This window comes from Rhinatrema bivittatum, chromosome 6 (assembly GCF_901001135.1).
Source record: "Rhinatrema bivittatum chromosome 6, aRhiBiv1.1, whole genome shotgun sequence".
NCBI classification, from domain to species: Eukaryota; Metazoa; Chordata; class Amphibia; order Gymnophiona; family Rhinatrematidae; genus Rhinatrema; species Rhinatrema bivittatum.
The window spans coordinates 179,369,405-179,387,615 of record NC_042620.1 but is presented as its reverse complement, the minus strand read 5'-3'; the positions used below and the strand labels follow the sequence as shown (position 1 = coordinate 179,387,615).

Genomic DNA, 18,211 nt, shown 5'->3' with positions numbered 1-18,211 from the left:
CCTTAACTGGGACCATGCTACTATGCAAAATGGATAAAGTAGTGTGGTTGTTGTGTTAGTCCAATTGAATGCATGAAAATTGAGGTGAACTAATAAAAATATATAAGATGATTTCTTTTTTTATTGGACATGCTATTCTGACCTGAAGAAGAGACTATTAGCTCCCGAAAGCTAGTCAAGAAATATATTAAATTAGTCCAAAGAAAAGGTATTCTCTTATATATTTTAGTTATTTGTTAAACTCTATTTCCATACAAAATAGAGTGATCGTATATTACCTTTAGTAGATCTGTTGTTCTGCTTATCTTTTCTCTACAGATCAACCTCTGGGATCTCGACAGCTTAGTACCTTACCAGTTCAGTGCCCACCGAATGCAGAGGCCCTCCTGGATGAGGCTCTGGTAAAAGTAAAGAAGCAGTTCCGTGGAGCCTTGTCCCCCCAGGCTTGCATTGAGGCTCTCCGAGCTGCTGTGCGGCTACCCTACTCGGAAGGAATAAAGAAAGAGAAGGAGCTCTTTGACTTTCTTTACAACACTGACCAACCAAGAGCCCAGCAATATGCCTTCTTTGCTGAGAGAAAAGTGGCAAAGTGGACACTGCCGTCTGGTGTGAGCTGGAAAACTGCCTCACCACAACCCATTCGCACAGCTGCTGTAATAGGTAAAACATAGTCATTGCCATATATCCTTTCCTCCCTTCAAAAGATGAAAATGGATAGGGTCCATATTCGAATTGTTTGGCTAAGTTTGGACTTGAACAGCAGATTTTTAAAATCCCACCAGTTTCCGTGCCCTGACTTCTCCAACTAAGAAGTTAGCTGGATAAGTTGGGGAGAACATTGTTATCTGGCTAACTTGACTGATATTCACCCTTATCCTGCTAAGTTAGCCAGATAATTCTAGGATTGCCTCAGAGCAGTCCTAAAGATATCTGGGTGTGTGTACCCTGATAACTTTATACTTAATTGGCTACATTTAGAATGTAGTCGGTTAAGTATATTTTAAAAAAACGTCCAGCTATTCTGGCCCAACCCTTCAGTCCCCCACCCCCCAAAATACTTTAAGATAACTGCAGACTAGCATCTGATCTTCCCGCTAACACTCCCCATAGAGACCCAAGGATGCCCCCCCCCCCTCGCTATGATATTTAACAATAATGCAAGAGTCCCTTCCTCCATACTCCCCACCCACCTGCAATCTCTATCCCCCTTCCCTCTCCACAAACCTCCCCCAAACCCCAGCTGGAAGCACAGTATGCTCTTACCTGATCCTGGCCACTTATTGCATTGTTCCTCTGAGAGCAATGCTGGAAGTGTCTGGGAGCGAGTAAGATGGAAGCCTGCTCCCAACTGGGGTTTAGGTGGTTCCTGGGGAAAGGATGGTATGGAGCAGGATGGGACTCTGCATTTCCATTAAATATTGTAGAGGATGGGGGCTGTGCTTGGGTTGCTCTGGCCCACTGCATTTCGGTTGTTTTGGTGGTTAGGAGAATTAGAGGGAAGATCAGGTACTAGCGTGCAGTTATCTCAAAGTAATTTTTTTGTAAGGGGGAAGGACTTGGGTCTGCAGGCCCAGAAATTGTTCTGTTTCCTAGTGTGTAGATAGATGGACTCAGGACCAGTGGGTTATGCTCCCTTGCTAGCAGATGGAGACAGAGCAAGCTGACATCACAGTAAATATATACTCCTGCAGTGACCCCAGCCTGCCAGTATTCTTCGTTTCTAGCAGATGGCAGACATGTATCTCTCTATGGGGATTGCTGTAAACTTTGGAAGAAGAGTTTTAAATTGAGGAAACAAAAGCTCCGCTCTCCTGTGGTGATACCTAAAGGTCCCTCCCCCAGTTGAGAATTCCTGAGATGATTCCCATGGTCCCTCAGATACCTTGATCTGGTAGCCGGTTCCTGGCGTGGACTTAGCTGATTATACAGCTAAAAGGCAGCAGTTGCAGGAGATTGAGCGTGGTGTTGACAGCAGATGCCCTCTCCTCCCACTGCTGGAGACTGTCTCTGTACTCAGCCGGTAAGCACTGAGCTCGGGTAAGTTTAAAAAAAAAAAAAGGAGTTTTACCTTCAGAAACAGAGGGGTTTTTTTATTTTAGGACTTCCTCCAGTCTCTGTGCTTGACGCACTGTCCTGACATTCGTTCACGCTCCCTTTGAGTTAGAGGAACTGGGCAGCCTGGCAGGTTGAGCGACCCCCGGTGTGCTAGGCCCCACAGTCAGGCTTTTTTATCTGCATACCTCATGGTAGGCCACGGTGGCATTTTTGCATGCTTTACTGCCCTCTACAGGACGTCAGTGTGCGCAGTGCATCAGCTCTGTGCACGCGTTGTGCGCTCAGAGTTAAGCGAGCCTTTTGCACGCACTTTAAGCATGGTGATACACTCCAGCTTGGCACACAAGTTGTGTGTGCACCCTACTGCGTTTATTTCCAAGGTGTCTAAATTATGTGCACGTGACTTTTTAGGTGTGAACCATTTGGATGCACAGTTACCGCCACTAATGGCACCGGTAAACAAGAAGCCTTTCTCTTTGCAGTGCCTTTCATATTCAGGTTTCTCAGTCTGGCATGTCTTCTAACATGTCAGTGCTGTTTGTTTGCTCAGGGAACGTTGTCTTCTTCGGATTTTGGTAAGCTGAATCCACCCATCCTGATGATGGTCTGGTTATGGCTTTGGCTGGAAGTACACCAGATCTTGGTACTCCCTTGACTGGCTCCTCCGCAGCAGATAGCAATTCAGTTGGGTCTGCTCCAGTACCTTCGTGGCTTGGCCTGGATCTGGCTGCTTTTTCTTGGGTGGAGTTTTTTCAGGGTCTGTAGACCTTTGTTCAGATGCAGTCCTCTACTTCGCCCACTCCTGTCAGGTCAGACCCTCAGCCGGTGGCTCCTCCCTCTTCCACTCCTACTGTTAAGCGCCGAGACATGCCTCGGTTTGCCACGGGTATCGCTGGTAGGGACCCGGATGGCATTGATAAGGAGGCAGATCCTGATGCCTAAGATGGGGAAATTCCTCCTGGTTTGGAGCTGTATCTGACCATGTTACAGTTTTTTTCATAGAGATAAACTGCTGGCCCTGATTTCCCAGACCTTGAAGAGGCTGGGAGTGCCTGGGGCAGATTCCATGTTAGAGCCAAAGAAGAATCCCATTTTGGTTTCCTTTCGTAAAGCTTCTTGCTTTTTTCTTGTTATGGACGCCATTCAAAAGTTGGTTGATCTTGAATGAGATACCTCGGGGGCAAATTTCGAAAGGGGTCGGGCATTGGAAGACCCTCTGGATCTAGCTGTGAGAGAGCATTTGAGTTTTCCCAAAGTGGATGCGCTGGACTGCACCGTCTCTAAGTGGACGATTATCCCTGTGGAGGGAGGAGTGGCCTTGAAGGATATACATGTGATAGATGGATTGAGTCTATCCTTAAACTAACCTTTGATGCAGTGGCGATGACCTTACAGATTGCTTCCTGTTACGCTCTGGTGGTACTTTCTTGTCTGCTTCTCTCTCAGGAGGATGATTCTGGGGTGAATTCCAGAGCAGTTATCATTATTTATTTATTTGTATACTGTCAATCTGTGTGATCAATCTTGGCAGTTTACAGTATGTTGAGTAACATAAAATGACAGCATACACAACTAAATTATAATAAAATTATAACCTAATATACATAGCTTTAAATAAACAAATAACTTCAGCTTAAAATGCTCAATCACTGTTGTTTTTGGTTATGCGATGTTAAATAGCCATGTTTTCAGTGCTTTTTTAAAGATCTTACTGTTGGATTCCAATCTGCTATTGCCTTTTTAGCAGACGCAGGCTGTGATTTGGTCTGTACCTTGGCCAGAGGAGTGGTGTCGATGGTGGCGGCCTGATGTCAGCTATGGTTGTGGAATTGGTCCATTGACATAACCCCCCAAAGCTAACCTAACAAAAATGCCCTATAAAGGCTCACTTTTGTGTGGGAGTGAGTTGGAAAAGATGACCAGTAAGTGGGGCAAATCTCCAGTTCCCCAGTTACTGGGGGATATAAAGCAATTGCAGCACCCCTTTTCTATGAGGGGTTGTCTCAGAGGTTTCAAGTGTTTTTGTTACTACAGAAACTCGACATTTCAGAGGACTTGGCCTTTTGTAGGTCTCAGTCCTTTCGTCCCCTTCAGTCTAAGAGAGGGGCGGGCTTGGGTGGCAGTTCATCACGAGCTTCCCAATGAAGGTTTGCTGACCCACCTTCGGGAAGTGGAGATAGGGGGACGCCTATCTCTCTTATCAGAGGTGGGTCGAGATCACCTCGGATCAATGGGTCCTAGAATTGATACTCGAAGGATATGCGCTGGAATTCCACAGAATTCCTCGGGACATGTTCCTGGTGCTTCCTTGCCACTCCCACAGAAGAGCAAGCAGTGGAGTCTATGCTTCTAAGACTCCTCCGGCTGAGGGCTGTGGTTCCTGTGCCTATGTCTCAGGAAAATATGAGGCTCTATTCTATTTATTTTATTGTGCCCAAGAAGGAGGGTTCTTTTCGTCCCATCCTGTATTTATTTATTTGACATTTTCTATACCGATCTTCATGACAAGATTCATATCAAACCGGTTTACATGGAATTTAGGGATTAATAACATAACCATATAACAGGAAGGCCAAAGCACAGTTACATATAACAGGGAGATTAAACTTGGGGGCTAGAGTAGCCAGGAAGTAAAAGGATAGCAAAAACTAGAGGTAGAATACATATGTATATACTGGGGCTGGACCGAGAGTCTAGCCAATTGGGCTGAGTCTGTTTGAGCTGTATGTTGAAATATTGGAACTTAAGGGAAGGCTTGGCGGAAAAGCCAAGAGTGTCTCAAGAGTGTCAACCAGCATCTGTGGGTGACTCATTTTCGCATGGATTCCTTACATTCTGAGATAATGGCAATGCAATCGTGAGAATTTCTGACCTCCCTGGATCTGTCCAAGTCCTACCTTCATATTCCCATCCGTTTGGAGCAACAAAGTTTTCTGCGCTTTGCGGTACTGGGTTACCATTATCAGTTTCAGGTGCTGCCCTTTATTCTAGCCAGTGACCCCAGAACATTTTTGGCGGCGGTGTTGAGGAGAGATGGGATCGTGGTGCACCCATACTTGAATGACTGGCTGATTCGGGCCAAGTCTTTGGAAGAGAGCTGCCTGGTGACTAACAGGGTGATCGCATTGTTTCAGAAGCTTGGTTGGGTGGTGAACCTAGCCAAAAGCAGTCTCCAGCCTTCTTAGTCATTGGAGTATCTGAGAGTTCGGTTCGACAAGGCAGGGCAAGGTTTTTCTACTGGATACATGGATCCAGAAGTGGATGTCCCAGGTGTGTCATTTGGTGAACACTATGGGGCGGATTTTCAGAGCCCTGCTCGCCTAAATCCGCCCAAAACCGGGCGGATTTAGGCGAGCAGGGCCCTGCGCGCCGGTGAGCCTATTTTACATAGGCCTACCGGCGAGCGCAGAGCCCCGGGACTCGCGTAAGTCCCGGGGTTCTCCGAGGGGGGCGTGTCGGGGCGTGTCGGGGGGCGGGCCCGGTCGTCGCGGCGTTTCAGGGGCGTGTCGGCAGCGTTTGGGGGGCGGGTACGGGGGCATGGCTACGGCCTGGGGCGGTCCGGGGGCGTGGCCGCGCCCTCCGTACCCGCCCCCAGGTCACGGCCCGGCGCGCAGGAGGCCCGCTCGCGCGGGGATTTACTTCTCCCTCCGGGAGGCGTAAATCCCCGGAGAAAGGTAAGGGGGGGGTGTAGACAGGGCCGGGCGGGTGGGTTAGGTAGAGGAAGGGAGGGGAAGGTGAGGGGAGGGCGTTAGAGGATTCCCTCCAAGGCCGCTCCGATTTCGGAGCGGCCTTGGAGGGAACGGGGGTAGGCTGCGCGGCTCGGCGCGCGCCGGCTATACAAAATCCATAGCCTTGCGCGCGCCGATCCAGGTTTTTAGCAGATACGCGCGGCTCCGCGCGTATCTACTAAAATCCAGCGTACTTTTGTTTGCGTCTGGAGCGCAAACAAAAGTAGGCCTATTCGCGGAGCCTGAAAATCCACCCCTATACGCTCGATGGTGTGGTGCTGTCTACAAGTGCTCAGTTTGATGGCGGCAACCCTGGAAGTGGTGCCATGGGCGAGGGCGCATATGCTTCTACTTCAGCGCTCATTGCTGTCTCATTGGAACCCGCAGTCTCTGGACTATTCGGTTCACCTCCACTTGCCAATTGAAATCTGTTCTCACCTCCAGTGGTGGTTGCAGGAGGTTCATCTGAGCAGGGGAGTGTCCTTGTTCTTCCCGAACTGGTTGGTTCTCATGACAGATGTGAGTCTCCAATGTTGGGGAGCTCACTGTCAGAAACTGGCAGCCCAGAGACATTGGACGGCCGAAGAGGCCATCTGAACATCACCCGCCTGGAAGCACTGGCGGTACAGTTGGCTTGCTTGTAGTTCAGCTACAGACTACAGGGTCAAACTGTAGTCTGTGGCTGATATCGGACAATGTGATGACGGTGGCCTACATCAATTGCCAAGGAGAAATCAAGAGCTAGCAAGTGTTGCTGGAAATAGACTAACTTATTGAATGGGCAGAAAAACATCTACAGATAATCTCGGCCTCCCACATTGCAGGAAGGGACAACGTGAGAACAGACTCTCAGTAGGGAGAGTCAGGACCCCGGAGAGTGGGGGTTTTCCGCTGAGGTGTTTCAGCTGATAGTGGATCATTGGGACCTTCCATCCCTAGACCTGCTGGCGACTTCTCGCAATGTGAAGGTTCCTCGCTTCTTCAATTGCAGGAGAGATCCCTGGTCACTGTTCTCATCCAGGCCTAGCCCGAAACGGGTTACTGTATGCCTTTCCTCTGTGGCCCTTGGTGGGCAGGATCATTCGCAGAATTGAAGATCACGGGGGAGGGGGCTACTACTCCTGGTAGCTCCGGATTGGCCCAGGCGTCCAAGGTTGCAGATCTGCAAAGACACCTGGTAGAGGAAACCCTTTGTTTTCCACCACACAGGGATCTGTTGCGGCAGGGGCCAGTCCTTCATGAGGATACGACTCAATTCTGTCTTATGGCTTGGCTTTTGCGAGGACTCGCCTGTTGAAGCATGGATATTTTTCTGTGGTGATTGCTACCTTGCTTCACACTCAGAAATTCTACACTTCTCTAGCATATGTGCAGGTTTTGAGAGTTTGAGGCCTGGTGCGAGGAGCACGGTGTTCTTCTTCATTCATTTAAGATCCCGCTTATTCTGGATTTTTTTCAGGATGGATTGAAAGGATTGGCCCTTAATTCCTTGAAGGTTCAGGTTGTGGCTCTTGCATGATTCAGGGGCTCGGTGAATGGGGTCCCCTTATTATCTCATCCTATTGTGGCCCATTTCTTGAAGGGGGTGATGCACCTTCGGCCTCCCTTGAGGTTGCCAGGGCCCTTGTGGAGTCTTAGTTTGGTGCTGGACTTCTTGGCGGGCCCTACATTTTGACTGCAGTGCAGCCTTTCCTTGCGGTTATTGATGTTGAAGATAATGTTCCTGGTGGCTATATATTCTGCGCATCACATTTCCGAGCTGCAGGCCTTGTCTTGCCAGGAGCCGTTCCTTCGGGTGACTCCAGGGGCGTTACAGCTGCATACCGTTTCATCCTTCTTGCCTAAGATGGTTTCGGAGTTTCATTTGAATCAGACAATTTTGTTGCCGTCCCTGGATAAGGTCAGGGAAGCGGAGGAGCATCGCCTTCTGCATTTCTTGGATGTCAATAGACTTGTGTTGTATCTTGAGGTTTCTGAACCTTTCCGAAAGCCAGATCACTTATTTGTCCTTCATGGTGGAAGGAAGCAGGGTGATCCAGCTTCGCAGACTGCAATAGCTCGCTGAATTAAAGAGGTGGCAACGGCTGCATATGTGGATGCGGAAAAGCCATTGCCTACTCAAGTTAGGGCTCATTCCACTAGAGATCAGGCGGTGTCATAGGTGGAAGTTAGATTGTTGTCTCCTATTGATATCTGCCGATCTGCAATGTGGTCCTTTTTACATACCTTTTCCAGGTTTTATCGTCTGAATGTGCAGGCCTGGGAGGATGCAGCCTTTGCACGTGTGGTGTTACTGGACTGCGGGCAGCCTCCCACCCTGTTCGGAAGTAGCTTTGGTAATCCCACTGGTCCTGAATCCATCTGTCTACACGTTAGGAAATGGAAAAATTACTTATCTGACAATTTTGTTTTCCTTAGTGAAGACAAATGGACTCAGCTTCCCGCCCTCAGCTGCCAAATGATTGTGTCAATAGTCCTCCTGTGGGGTTACTGATCTGAAGGGATTACTGTTAAGTGTTCATCCAGTCCCTAGATTGGGGTACCTATGTTCTTACTTCAGTTCAGTGTTTATTATTGGTTGCATACAGTTCTGGTTGACTGTTTTTAATCAGGTTTTTTGCTAGTCTGTCCACAGTTGCTTTTGAAGAGAATACTGGGGGGCTGGGGGTCACTGCAGGGGTATATATACTGTGACGACAGTTTGCTCCATCTCCATCTGCTGGCAGGGAAGCATAACCTACTGGTCCTGAGTTCATCTGTCCACACTAAGGAAAACAAAATTATCAGGTAAGTAATTTCTCCATTTTTGGAGTTACCCAGCTATGTTCAGAATATTGCCAGGTAGATTTAAAGTTACCCAGGTAGCATTCTGTGGATAATTTCTTTTTTCTGTGTAAATATCTTTATTGGTACATAAATAGCAAAACAAAACAAATGAAAAAAAAAACAGATAAACAATACACGGCCAAAGTTTCCACAATTTTTCCAATATAACTACAACTTAAACTTAGCAACAGTCTCAAAGTCATCATTATCCCCCATCTCCCCTAACCCAATCCCATCCATCCCACCCCAACCTCTATAACATTGCCTATGCATATTAAACAGGTCTAAGCAAAATCCCTCCATTTATAACATAAGTAATAAAGGCTCCCATGAACCATCACGCAAACTACACCGCTCCTTTACCCAGAGGAAGTCCATAAAAAAATGTAGTACAATACTAAGTTAGAAATGCTTTGGAAAGTGTACCTTGATACGTTATGGCCAAATTGCTAAAAATGGACCCCACACATGGAAGAAAGTGTGAGAATTTTGTCGGACTTGCAAAAAATGGGTTTTGTAATCTACGGTAAGTAAACTAACCATTTCCGAATGCCAAAAGGCCATCAAAGGAGGGTCAGTGGAAATCCTTTTAATTAGCAGGCATTTCTTAGCAATTGCAAAACCCTTATGAACAAGCTGTGACTCCCCAAGTCTGCTACACATGTCCATAATATCTACACCCAAAAGACACACTGAAGCTTTACATGGAAGGACAATTGACAATAAAGTATTCAGTGTAGAAAGTACATCCTTCCAAAAGGTACTTATCACGGGGCATTCCCAAATACAATGTATAAAAAATGCATTTGGAGCACGACACTTTGAACAGGCATCTGATTCATCAGTACCCATTTTAAGGGCTCGCAAGGGAGATATTACTATCCTGTATAAAACTCGGAGATGCTGATCTCACAAAAGAGATAATGGCTCTATATGCCTCCAAAGAACCTTCCAATATCTCTGAAACCACCAACCTCTCTCCTATGTCAGCCTCCCATTTATCTGCATGAGTATTCATATTGGTGTATGTGGCTTGTTTTTGCATATATCTATACATATGTGCGAGTTTATACCACTTGGTATGCTATGTACACAACAATTTTTGAATAGTGCTAGAGGTGAGAGGTACCCCTCCCAATTGCAATGTGGAAACAACATAGCTCCACAATTGCTTATATGCCAAGAAATCCTGTTGACGAAACCCCAGTGATTGTTGACATAACTCAAAAATATACAATTTACACTGTTAAATATTGACAAAAAAACTAAAATGTCGAATCCTTCCAGCTGGAGTGCAGGAAAACAACTATGACTTTGCCCTGGTAAAAAATCCAGGTTACAACATAAGGGAAGCCACAAAGACTTCCCAGGATAAGCCAAGTGCTGCCGTAGCCCTTTCCATTCCTGCCGCATACTTCGTATTAAAAGATTAGAACACAAACCAGGAGGTATCTTTTCTGTTTGGGCGTGTAGCACAAATCTCAAATCTATCGGGATAGCAGTCAATCGTTCCATATCAAGATCTACATAAGCACTAGAAGACACAAGCCAGTCTCCGAGTGCTCTCATCAAACAGCCCAAATTGTACCTAAGTTGTCCTGGAGCGAGAGTACACAGAGCGGGAGCGTCTGGTAACGTGGAGATCAGCATGGAGGATTCCTTGCTAACTCGTAGCTGGAACTGTGAAATGGGTTTAAATGTCCTGAGCTTGTGACATCATGCGGTGGGGACACCCCCGAGGTTCCTGCCATGTCGCACATAAAGGACGGGGCTGCGCGCATGCCCTAGGTGATCCCGGGAGAAAGATGGCAAACGCAATCGCCCACGCCGGACTGGGGACGCCATAGGGGTCGGCGTAGCAAAGCAGAGGCAGCCATCTTCCCAAGGTGAACGGAGTTAAGCAGAAAAAGGGTAAGCAACAGATGGCGCAGCCGTCTGCCACCGGGCGCAACAGCAAGAACCCAAAAACTAAGTATATCCCATCCCATGCTACTGATGCCAGTAATAGCAATGGCTGTTCTCTAATACAACTTGATTAATAGCAGTTAATGGACCTCCCCTCCAAGAATGTATCCAAACCTTTTTTTAAACCAGCTACACTAAATGCACTAACCTCATCTTCTGGCAACAAATTCCAGAGCTTAATTTTGGGCTGAGTGAAAAAGAATTTACTCTGATTAGTTTTAAATGTGCTACTTGCTAACTTCATGGAGTGTCCCCCTAGTCCTTCTATTATCCGAAAGACTAAATAACTGATTCACATTTATCCATTCTAGACCTCTCATGATTTTAAAGACCTCTATCATATCCCCCCCTCAGCCGTCTCTTCTCCAAGCTGAACAGCCCTAACCTCTTTAGCCTTTCCTCATATGTGAGCTGTTCTATTCCCTTTATCATTTTAGTCGCCCTTCTCTGTACCTTCTCCATTGCAACTATATATTTTTAGAGATGCGGTGACCAGAATTGTACACAGTACTCAAGGTGCGGTCTCACCATGGAGTGATACAGAGGCATTATGACATTTTCCGTTTATTCATCATACCCTTCCTAATTCCTAACATTCTGTTTGCTTTTTTGGCTGCTGCAGCACACTGAGCTGACTATTTCAATGTATTATCCACTATGACGCCTAGATCTTTTTCCTGGGTGGTAGCTTATAATATGGAACCTAACATCGTGTTACTGCAATATGGATTGTTTTTCCCTACATGCATCACCTTGCACTTGTCCACATTAAATTACATCTGCCATTTGGATGCCCAATCTTCCAGTCTCGCAAGGTCCTCCTGCAATTTATCACAATCCGCTTGTGATTTAATTACTCTGAATAATTTTCTATCTGCAACTTTTATTACCCCCTCGTATTCCTTTCCAGATCATTTATAAATATGTTGAAAAGCACCTGTCCAAGTACAGATCCCTGAGGCACTCCACTTTTTACCCTTTTCCACTGAGAAAATTGACCATTTAATCCTACTCTCCATTACCTGTCTTTCAACCAGTTTGTAATCCATGAAAGGACACAGTCTCCTATCCCATGAAGTTTCCTTAGAAGCCTCTCATGAGGGACTTTGTCAAACGCCTTCTGAAAATCCAAATACACTACATCTACTGGCTCACCTTTATCCCCATGTTTATTAACTCCTTCATAAAAATGCCGCAGATTTGTGAGGCAAGACTTGCCTTGGGTAAATACATGCTGACTGTGTTCCATTAAATCATGTCTTTCTATATGCTCTGTGATTTTGATCTTTAGAACAGTTTCCACTATTGTTCCCTGTTACTTGTGCCGCCCTCTCACCTTCGGCGCAGCCCTCTCACCTTCTCAGACGGACTCCAGCTCCTCGCTCCTCTTTACTTGTGTCGGTGGCCCGCCAGTTCCGACCTCGGGTTCCCTCCAGTGCCTACAGCCTTGCCATGCTACCCAGTGTTGCCAGCCAAGATGTCCCTGTTCGGGCCTCTCCTCGTGGCCCGCGGATGCTGACGTAAGACTCTTCAGCATATAAAAGCTCAGGCCTCGCTCCATAGCGTTGCCTTTGCAACAGGTCTCCTCATACTCCGAATACTCGTTGCTGATCCGAGTATTGTCTCTTCGTTGTGTTCCTGTTTCCTGTGGTTCCCGATTCCTGTACTCCTTTTTCCTGTTTTGTCTATGTGTTGGACTGACTCCTTGGATTTGACCTCTGCTATACCTGACTACTCTTCAGCTTCTCTCCAGCCCCGGACCTCCGCTACGCTCGACTACTCTTCAGCTTCTCTCTAGCCCCGGACCTTCGCTACGCCTGACCACGCTAGCCTTCTCCGTGACCTGACCATTGCTTTGATTGACCACGCCTGCCTTCACTGTGGCCTGACCCTTGCTTTGAATGACTATGCTACAGACTTTCCTGTGTCCAGAGTTCTATGTTGCTTGCCACAGCTTCCACTTGCCGCCGGCTCTGATCCTCGCATATCAGTGACGCTTCCCCTCGCCTACCCTCTGGACGTGGACTTACAAGACTTAGGCCTTCTTTTGCTTGAGCACTTCCAGTTACCTATTCTTCCTTTGGCGCCTGAGTTCCAGTACTGAATCCTGTCCAGGATAGGACTATGCTTTCTACCGGCTGCTGTCTCTGGGCTGAACCAATTTCTATCTCTAGCTAACCTTGAGGCCCACCTAAGTCCTGCCGGCCCCGGCACCCAAAGGCTCAACCCGAGGGGAACGAGGGCTGGTATAGGTGAAGCTCCAGTGGCTTCTAGCTTCAGCCCACTCCACCTGCTGACGGTGGGGACCCGTAGGTCCTTGCCTACGGGTTGCGTCAATCCCACCTCAGTCCACGGGGCCACCTCCGACGCAACATTCCCAGCACTGAAGTCAGGCTCACTGGTCTATAGTTTCCTGGATCACCCCTGGAGCCCTTTTTAAATATTGGGGTTACATTGGCCACCCTCCAGTCTTCAGGCACAATGGATGATTTTAATGATAGGTTATAAATTTTAACGAATGGATCTGAAATTTTATTTTTGAGTTCTTTCAGAACCCTGGGGTGCATACCATCTGGTCCAGGTGATTTGCTACTCTTTAGCTTGTCAATCTGGCCTATTGCATCTTCCAGGTTCACAGTGATTTCGTTCAGTTCTTCTGAATCGTCATCCTTGAAAATCATCTCTGGAACCAGTGTCTACCCAACATCCTCATTAGTAAACACAGAAGTAAAGTATTAATTTAGTCTTTCTGCAATGGCCTTATTTTCCCTAAGAGCCCCTTTAACCCCTTGGTCATCTAACGGTCCAACTGACTTCCTCACAGGTTTCTTGCTTCAGATATATTTTAAAAAGTTTTCATTATGAGTTTTGCCTCTTCCGCCATCTTCATTTCAAATTCTCTCTTAGCCTGCCTTATCAATATTGGTAGTATTTGTAGTATCATATTGGTAGTATTTGTAAAATATATAACCATGTAGGGAGCAGTATCATTTTAAGAAAAGCAATACCGCCAACTATATTCAAGGGTACATTTCATCCAGTGATTAGTTTTGTTTTTAAAAGTGTTTATGATTGGGGTAACATTGCAGTTATACCATTGCATCAGATCTCGGTGGATATACACCCCCAAAACAAACAAGCATTTCCGGACTCCAATTGATTTAACACCTCAACATCAACACACAAACATAAACTACTCCATTGTTAACTACTTGTAACTATCGTTAGCCATTATTAACCTGTCCTTTCTCTTCCCTCTTCGCCCAGTTCTATCCACCCCTGTTACATGTAACTGCTTTTTCCGCACCATAGTTCTAGTTTAAGTTTATTATGCACTCCTGTTTTATGTGAACCAGCATGATGTGACTGTTGTCTCGAATGCCGGTATATAAAAAACATAAATAAATAAATAAATGCGTATTTTAATTGATGTCTAACCCATTGCAAAGGGAAAACCTCCCTGGACTCTTCTAATCCATCGGACAAAGCCAGCGTTTCAGACTTATCATTGTTAATTTTAAAACCTTAAAATTGCTTGTACTGCTGGAAAATAGTGAGGATATAAGGCAGGTGCTGTTTAGCTTCAGGCAAAAATAACAAAATGTCATCAGCAAAAAGAAAAAGCGCTAAAAGATTATTATGTCAAATTAAATCAATACGTTGCAAATATTCAATTAACACCTGGGTTAGCGGCTCCAAAGACAAGATAAAAAGAAGAGGAGATAAAAGACATCCTTGTCTGGTACTCCTAGTTAGACAAAATGGAGGAGATATATGGCCATTAACACATATGCAGGCATAGAGATTATTATATAATACTTTAATCGCCCGAGAAATGAAACTCCAAAACCGTATCCTGTGTTCTGCACTTTCTTAAAAAAAAAAAAAAAGACCAGTCAACTCTATCGAATGCTTTTTCTGCATCGAATCCGATGAGGGCAGGGTCTTTTACAAACCCACGTTTACAAAAAGTTTTCAGAACAGCCAATCTCCGAATGTTCATACTAGATTTTCTGCCCTTGACAAACCCAGCTTGCCCTATATAAATAACATCTGGCAAGACCAACTTCAAACGATTGGCAAGGATTTTGGCATACAATTTAATATCAATATTTAACAACACGATGGGTCGGTATTAGGAGGCCAAATGAAGATCTGTCCCTGGTTTCAGTAATACTGTAATGTGGGCTAACTTTATATCCCGCCCTGAATAAATAAAGCATCCTGATCTATCAGAGCTTGGAACAAATTCTTAAGCAAGTCCACTAAATCCAAATTCAATGATTTATAAAAAACAGCCGTTAATCCATCAGGCCCAGGCGATTTCAAAGGCTTAAGTTCTGAAATCGCCATTTGAATTTCTATATCGTTAATGGGGCGATTCAGAAATTCTACCTGCCAGTCCGAGAGAGTAGGTAAAGAAACTTCCTTCAAGTATTCGTCGTGCGCCAGTTGATCAGTATCTTCTTTGGAATAAAGAGAATGATAGTAATCCCTGAAAATTCTCCCAATTCCTTCTAAGGAATTAACTAAATTACCAGACCATTCTTAAGAGCAGATATAAATGAGGACCCCAAACCAGGCTTAATTAGACTAGCCATCAGCTGCCCTACTTTATTGCCATGTACATATAAATGGTGTTCAAGAACTGTAAGGGATGACATTGCCCTCTGATGCAGTTTATCATAAAGAAATAACAGGTCTGACACCTATCGCACATCACAGAGCATATGGAACATAGTCAGCATGGATTTACCCAAGGGAAGCCTTGCCTCACAAATCTGCTTCATTTTTTTGAAGGAATTAATAAACGTGGATAAAGGTGAACTGGTAGATAGAGGGGCAGATTTTCAAATGATTTACACGCATAGGGGGGATTACGTGTGCCGGGCCTATTTTAAAAAGGCCCGGCGACGCACATAAAGCCCTGAGGCTTGCAAAAAGGGGTGTGGAGGGGGTGGGCTGTGGGCAGGGCAGTCCGGGGAGGAGTCAGGATCCCAGCACAGCAGCCATATTTGCTGCTGTGATAGGGATCGCGTGCCGGCAGTCGGCCAGTGCGCTCAACTTGCACCTTCCCAGAGGCAGGCGCAAAAGGTAAGACAAAGGTCGGGGGGGGGGGGGGTTAGAGTAGGGCTAGGGGGGGAAAGGTTAGGGGAAGGGGTAGGAAGGTTAGGTTAGGGGGAAGGGAAGTTCCCTTCCAGGCCGCTCCAATTTTGGAGCGGCCTGGGAGGGAATGGGGGAAGGCAGCTAGGCACGCACAAGGTGCACGATTCTGCACCCCTTGCGCGCGCTGACCCCTGTTTTTATAACTTGCGCGCGCAAGTTATAAAATCGGGTGTACATGTGCGCGCACTACCTGGTGCGTGCACATGTACGCCCGCGTGCATGTTATAAAAATCTATCCCATAGTGTATTTGGATTTTCAGAAGGCATTTTACAAAGTCTCTCATGAGAGGCTTCAAGAAAATTAAAAGGTCATGGAATAGGAGGTGATTTCCTTTCGTGGATTACAAACTAGTTAAAAGACAGGAAACAGAGAGTAGGATTAAATGGTCAATTTTCTCAGTGGAAAAGTGTAAACAGTGGAGAGCTTTTCAATATATTTATTAATGATTTGGAAAGGAATACAAGTGGAGTAATCAAAGTTGCAGATGATACAAAATTATTCAGAGTAGTTAAATCACAAGCGGATTGTGATTTATTGCAGGAGGCCCTTGCAAGATTGGAAGATTGGGGGCATCCAAAAGGCTGATGAAATTTAATGTAGTTAAATGCAAGGTGTTGCATATTAGGGGATCCAAGTGTTTTCGACCCTATGGAGGAGTGGCCTTTCAGATGATGTCACCTTCCCGAGGGGGTCAAGAGCTGGAGGACATGAAACACCTGGGGCAGCAGTGCTGTGCTCTGTCCTTCTGAACCCTTTTAACCCCTTAGGCTCAGCTGCCAATGGGAGAATGACTATGGAACAACTTTTTCCTCCGCTGGCTCCCTTAACAATGATGGTTTCCAGTCCCGACCCCCGGTGATGTCACCTTCCCGGGCGAGGGAGGGGTGAAGAGCCAGTGTAAGACACGGCGGCGCCATGCGCCAGAGCTGCACAACAAAGGAGCTCCTTTGTGCACGCCAAGTGTCCCGAGTGCAGCTATAGCTAATGACTTTTTCACTTTTTGTAACTGCTCCACTTTTTCAAATATCCCCACTATCGCTGGTCAGGGTCGCTATGGAAATCTTGCCTCTCATAAGCGTTTTCATTCATCCTGCTTACCACCTACTCTTTTGACGGTTTGTCTTAATGAAGCTTCTTGTGCCCCTCCCTCTTCATGTATATCGTTTAGTCTCATTAATGCTCAATCAGTGAGGACCAAGTTTCAACTAATTCACGATGCTATTGTTCGTGAACAAATTGACTTTTGTTGTATCACTGCTGAATCACTCTTAATTTAATATCACCTCCTAGTTATTCATTTGTTTCACACCCTCATCAAAAAAAAGGGGTGGTGGTTTGCTAGAACTGAAACTTTTTTACATGATTCATCTTTGGAAATGTTAATTATTGATGTTAACAATTTTTCATTATGCCTGGTGTATGCTCCTCCTAAACTACTTGCAAATAATCTTTTACCGTTTTTTGAATTACTAATGCTCTCAAAATCCATCTTAACAATATGATCATTGTTGGTGACTTTAATCTTCATTTTGATATCTCTCCTTCATTACCATACTGCTCTGTGTTTCTTTACATTATGGATTCACTTGGATGACGTCAATTAATTTCTTAACCACCTCACATTTTAGGACACATCCTGGACCTGGTTTTTGTTAAGTCCATTTCTCAATCTGCAGTTTCATCTATGACTGTTAATCAAGTTTCCTGGTCTGACCACAGTTGGATTCAATTTTGTCTTCATTACACAGATACTTACATGTCTCCTGACTCTGTAATCTTTCCAAATGCAGTAAGATTGATTCCAATGTTTTCTCTTCTAATATCACTTCAGCCACATTAATTATTTCCTTTCATAACACATCAAATGCTGTCACTCAATGGGAAGAGATTCTTCTCACAACTCTCAATAAACTTGCCCCTCTTAAATGCATGTCATCTAAACGATTCAAATCCCAACCATGGTTAACTGTTGAGGTTAAAACTACTCATCAGATCTTGAGAAAATCCAATCGTGCATGGTGAAAACATCCATCTTCTACTCTTGCTAAGGCTTTTAGAGCATCCCTCAAAACTTATCAAATTTCTATTTTAGAAGCAAAAAAAAAAATACTACTCAAACCTCATCAATGAGGTTGGCTATGACCGTAAAACCCTATTTAATATTGTCAAACGTCTCACCAATCTCACTCCCTTGAATTCACAAATTCCTAATAATCTGTCTGCAGATTCGTTTCTCAAATTTTTCAATTTGAAAATCGAAAAACTAACTCTCAATTTTGCAAACACTCCAAAATGGTACCTAAATAAAACTGTCTCTACTGCTCCGTCTTGGTCAGAATTTGATTGTTTCATCACTAGAGATCACAAATCACATTGCCAAATCTAACACTACCATGTGTCCACAAGCCAATTGCTCCACTGCTTTATTTAAAGCTGCCAAGGAATCTTTAGTTTCCATTTTCACACATTT

At 45.3% G+C, this 18,211-nt stretch overlaps 1 protein-coding gene across 2 annotated transcripts in view; it reads left to right on the top strand.

Moving 5' to 3' along the window:
* The window catches only part of EHHADH (enoyl-CoA hydratase and 3-hydroxyacyl CoA dehydrogenase), a 104,091-nt gene that overhangs the window by 61,811 nt on the left and 24,069 nt on the right, over positions 1-18,211 (top strand). For both annotated transcript variants that reach the window (XM_029606203.1, XM_029606202.1), the window contains exon 6: positions 319-660. In XM_029606203.1, the coding sequence (XP_029462063.1) occupies positions 319-660 (342 nt within the window). The remainder of the gene's footprint in view (positions 1-318; positions 661-18,211) is intronic.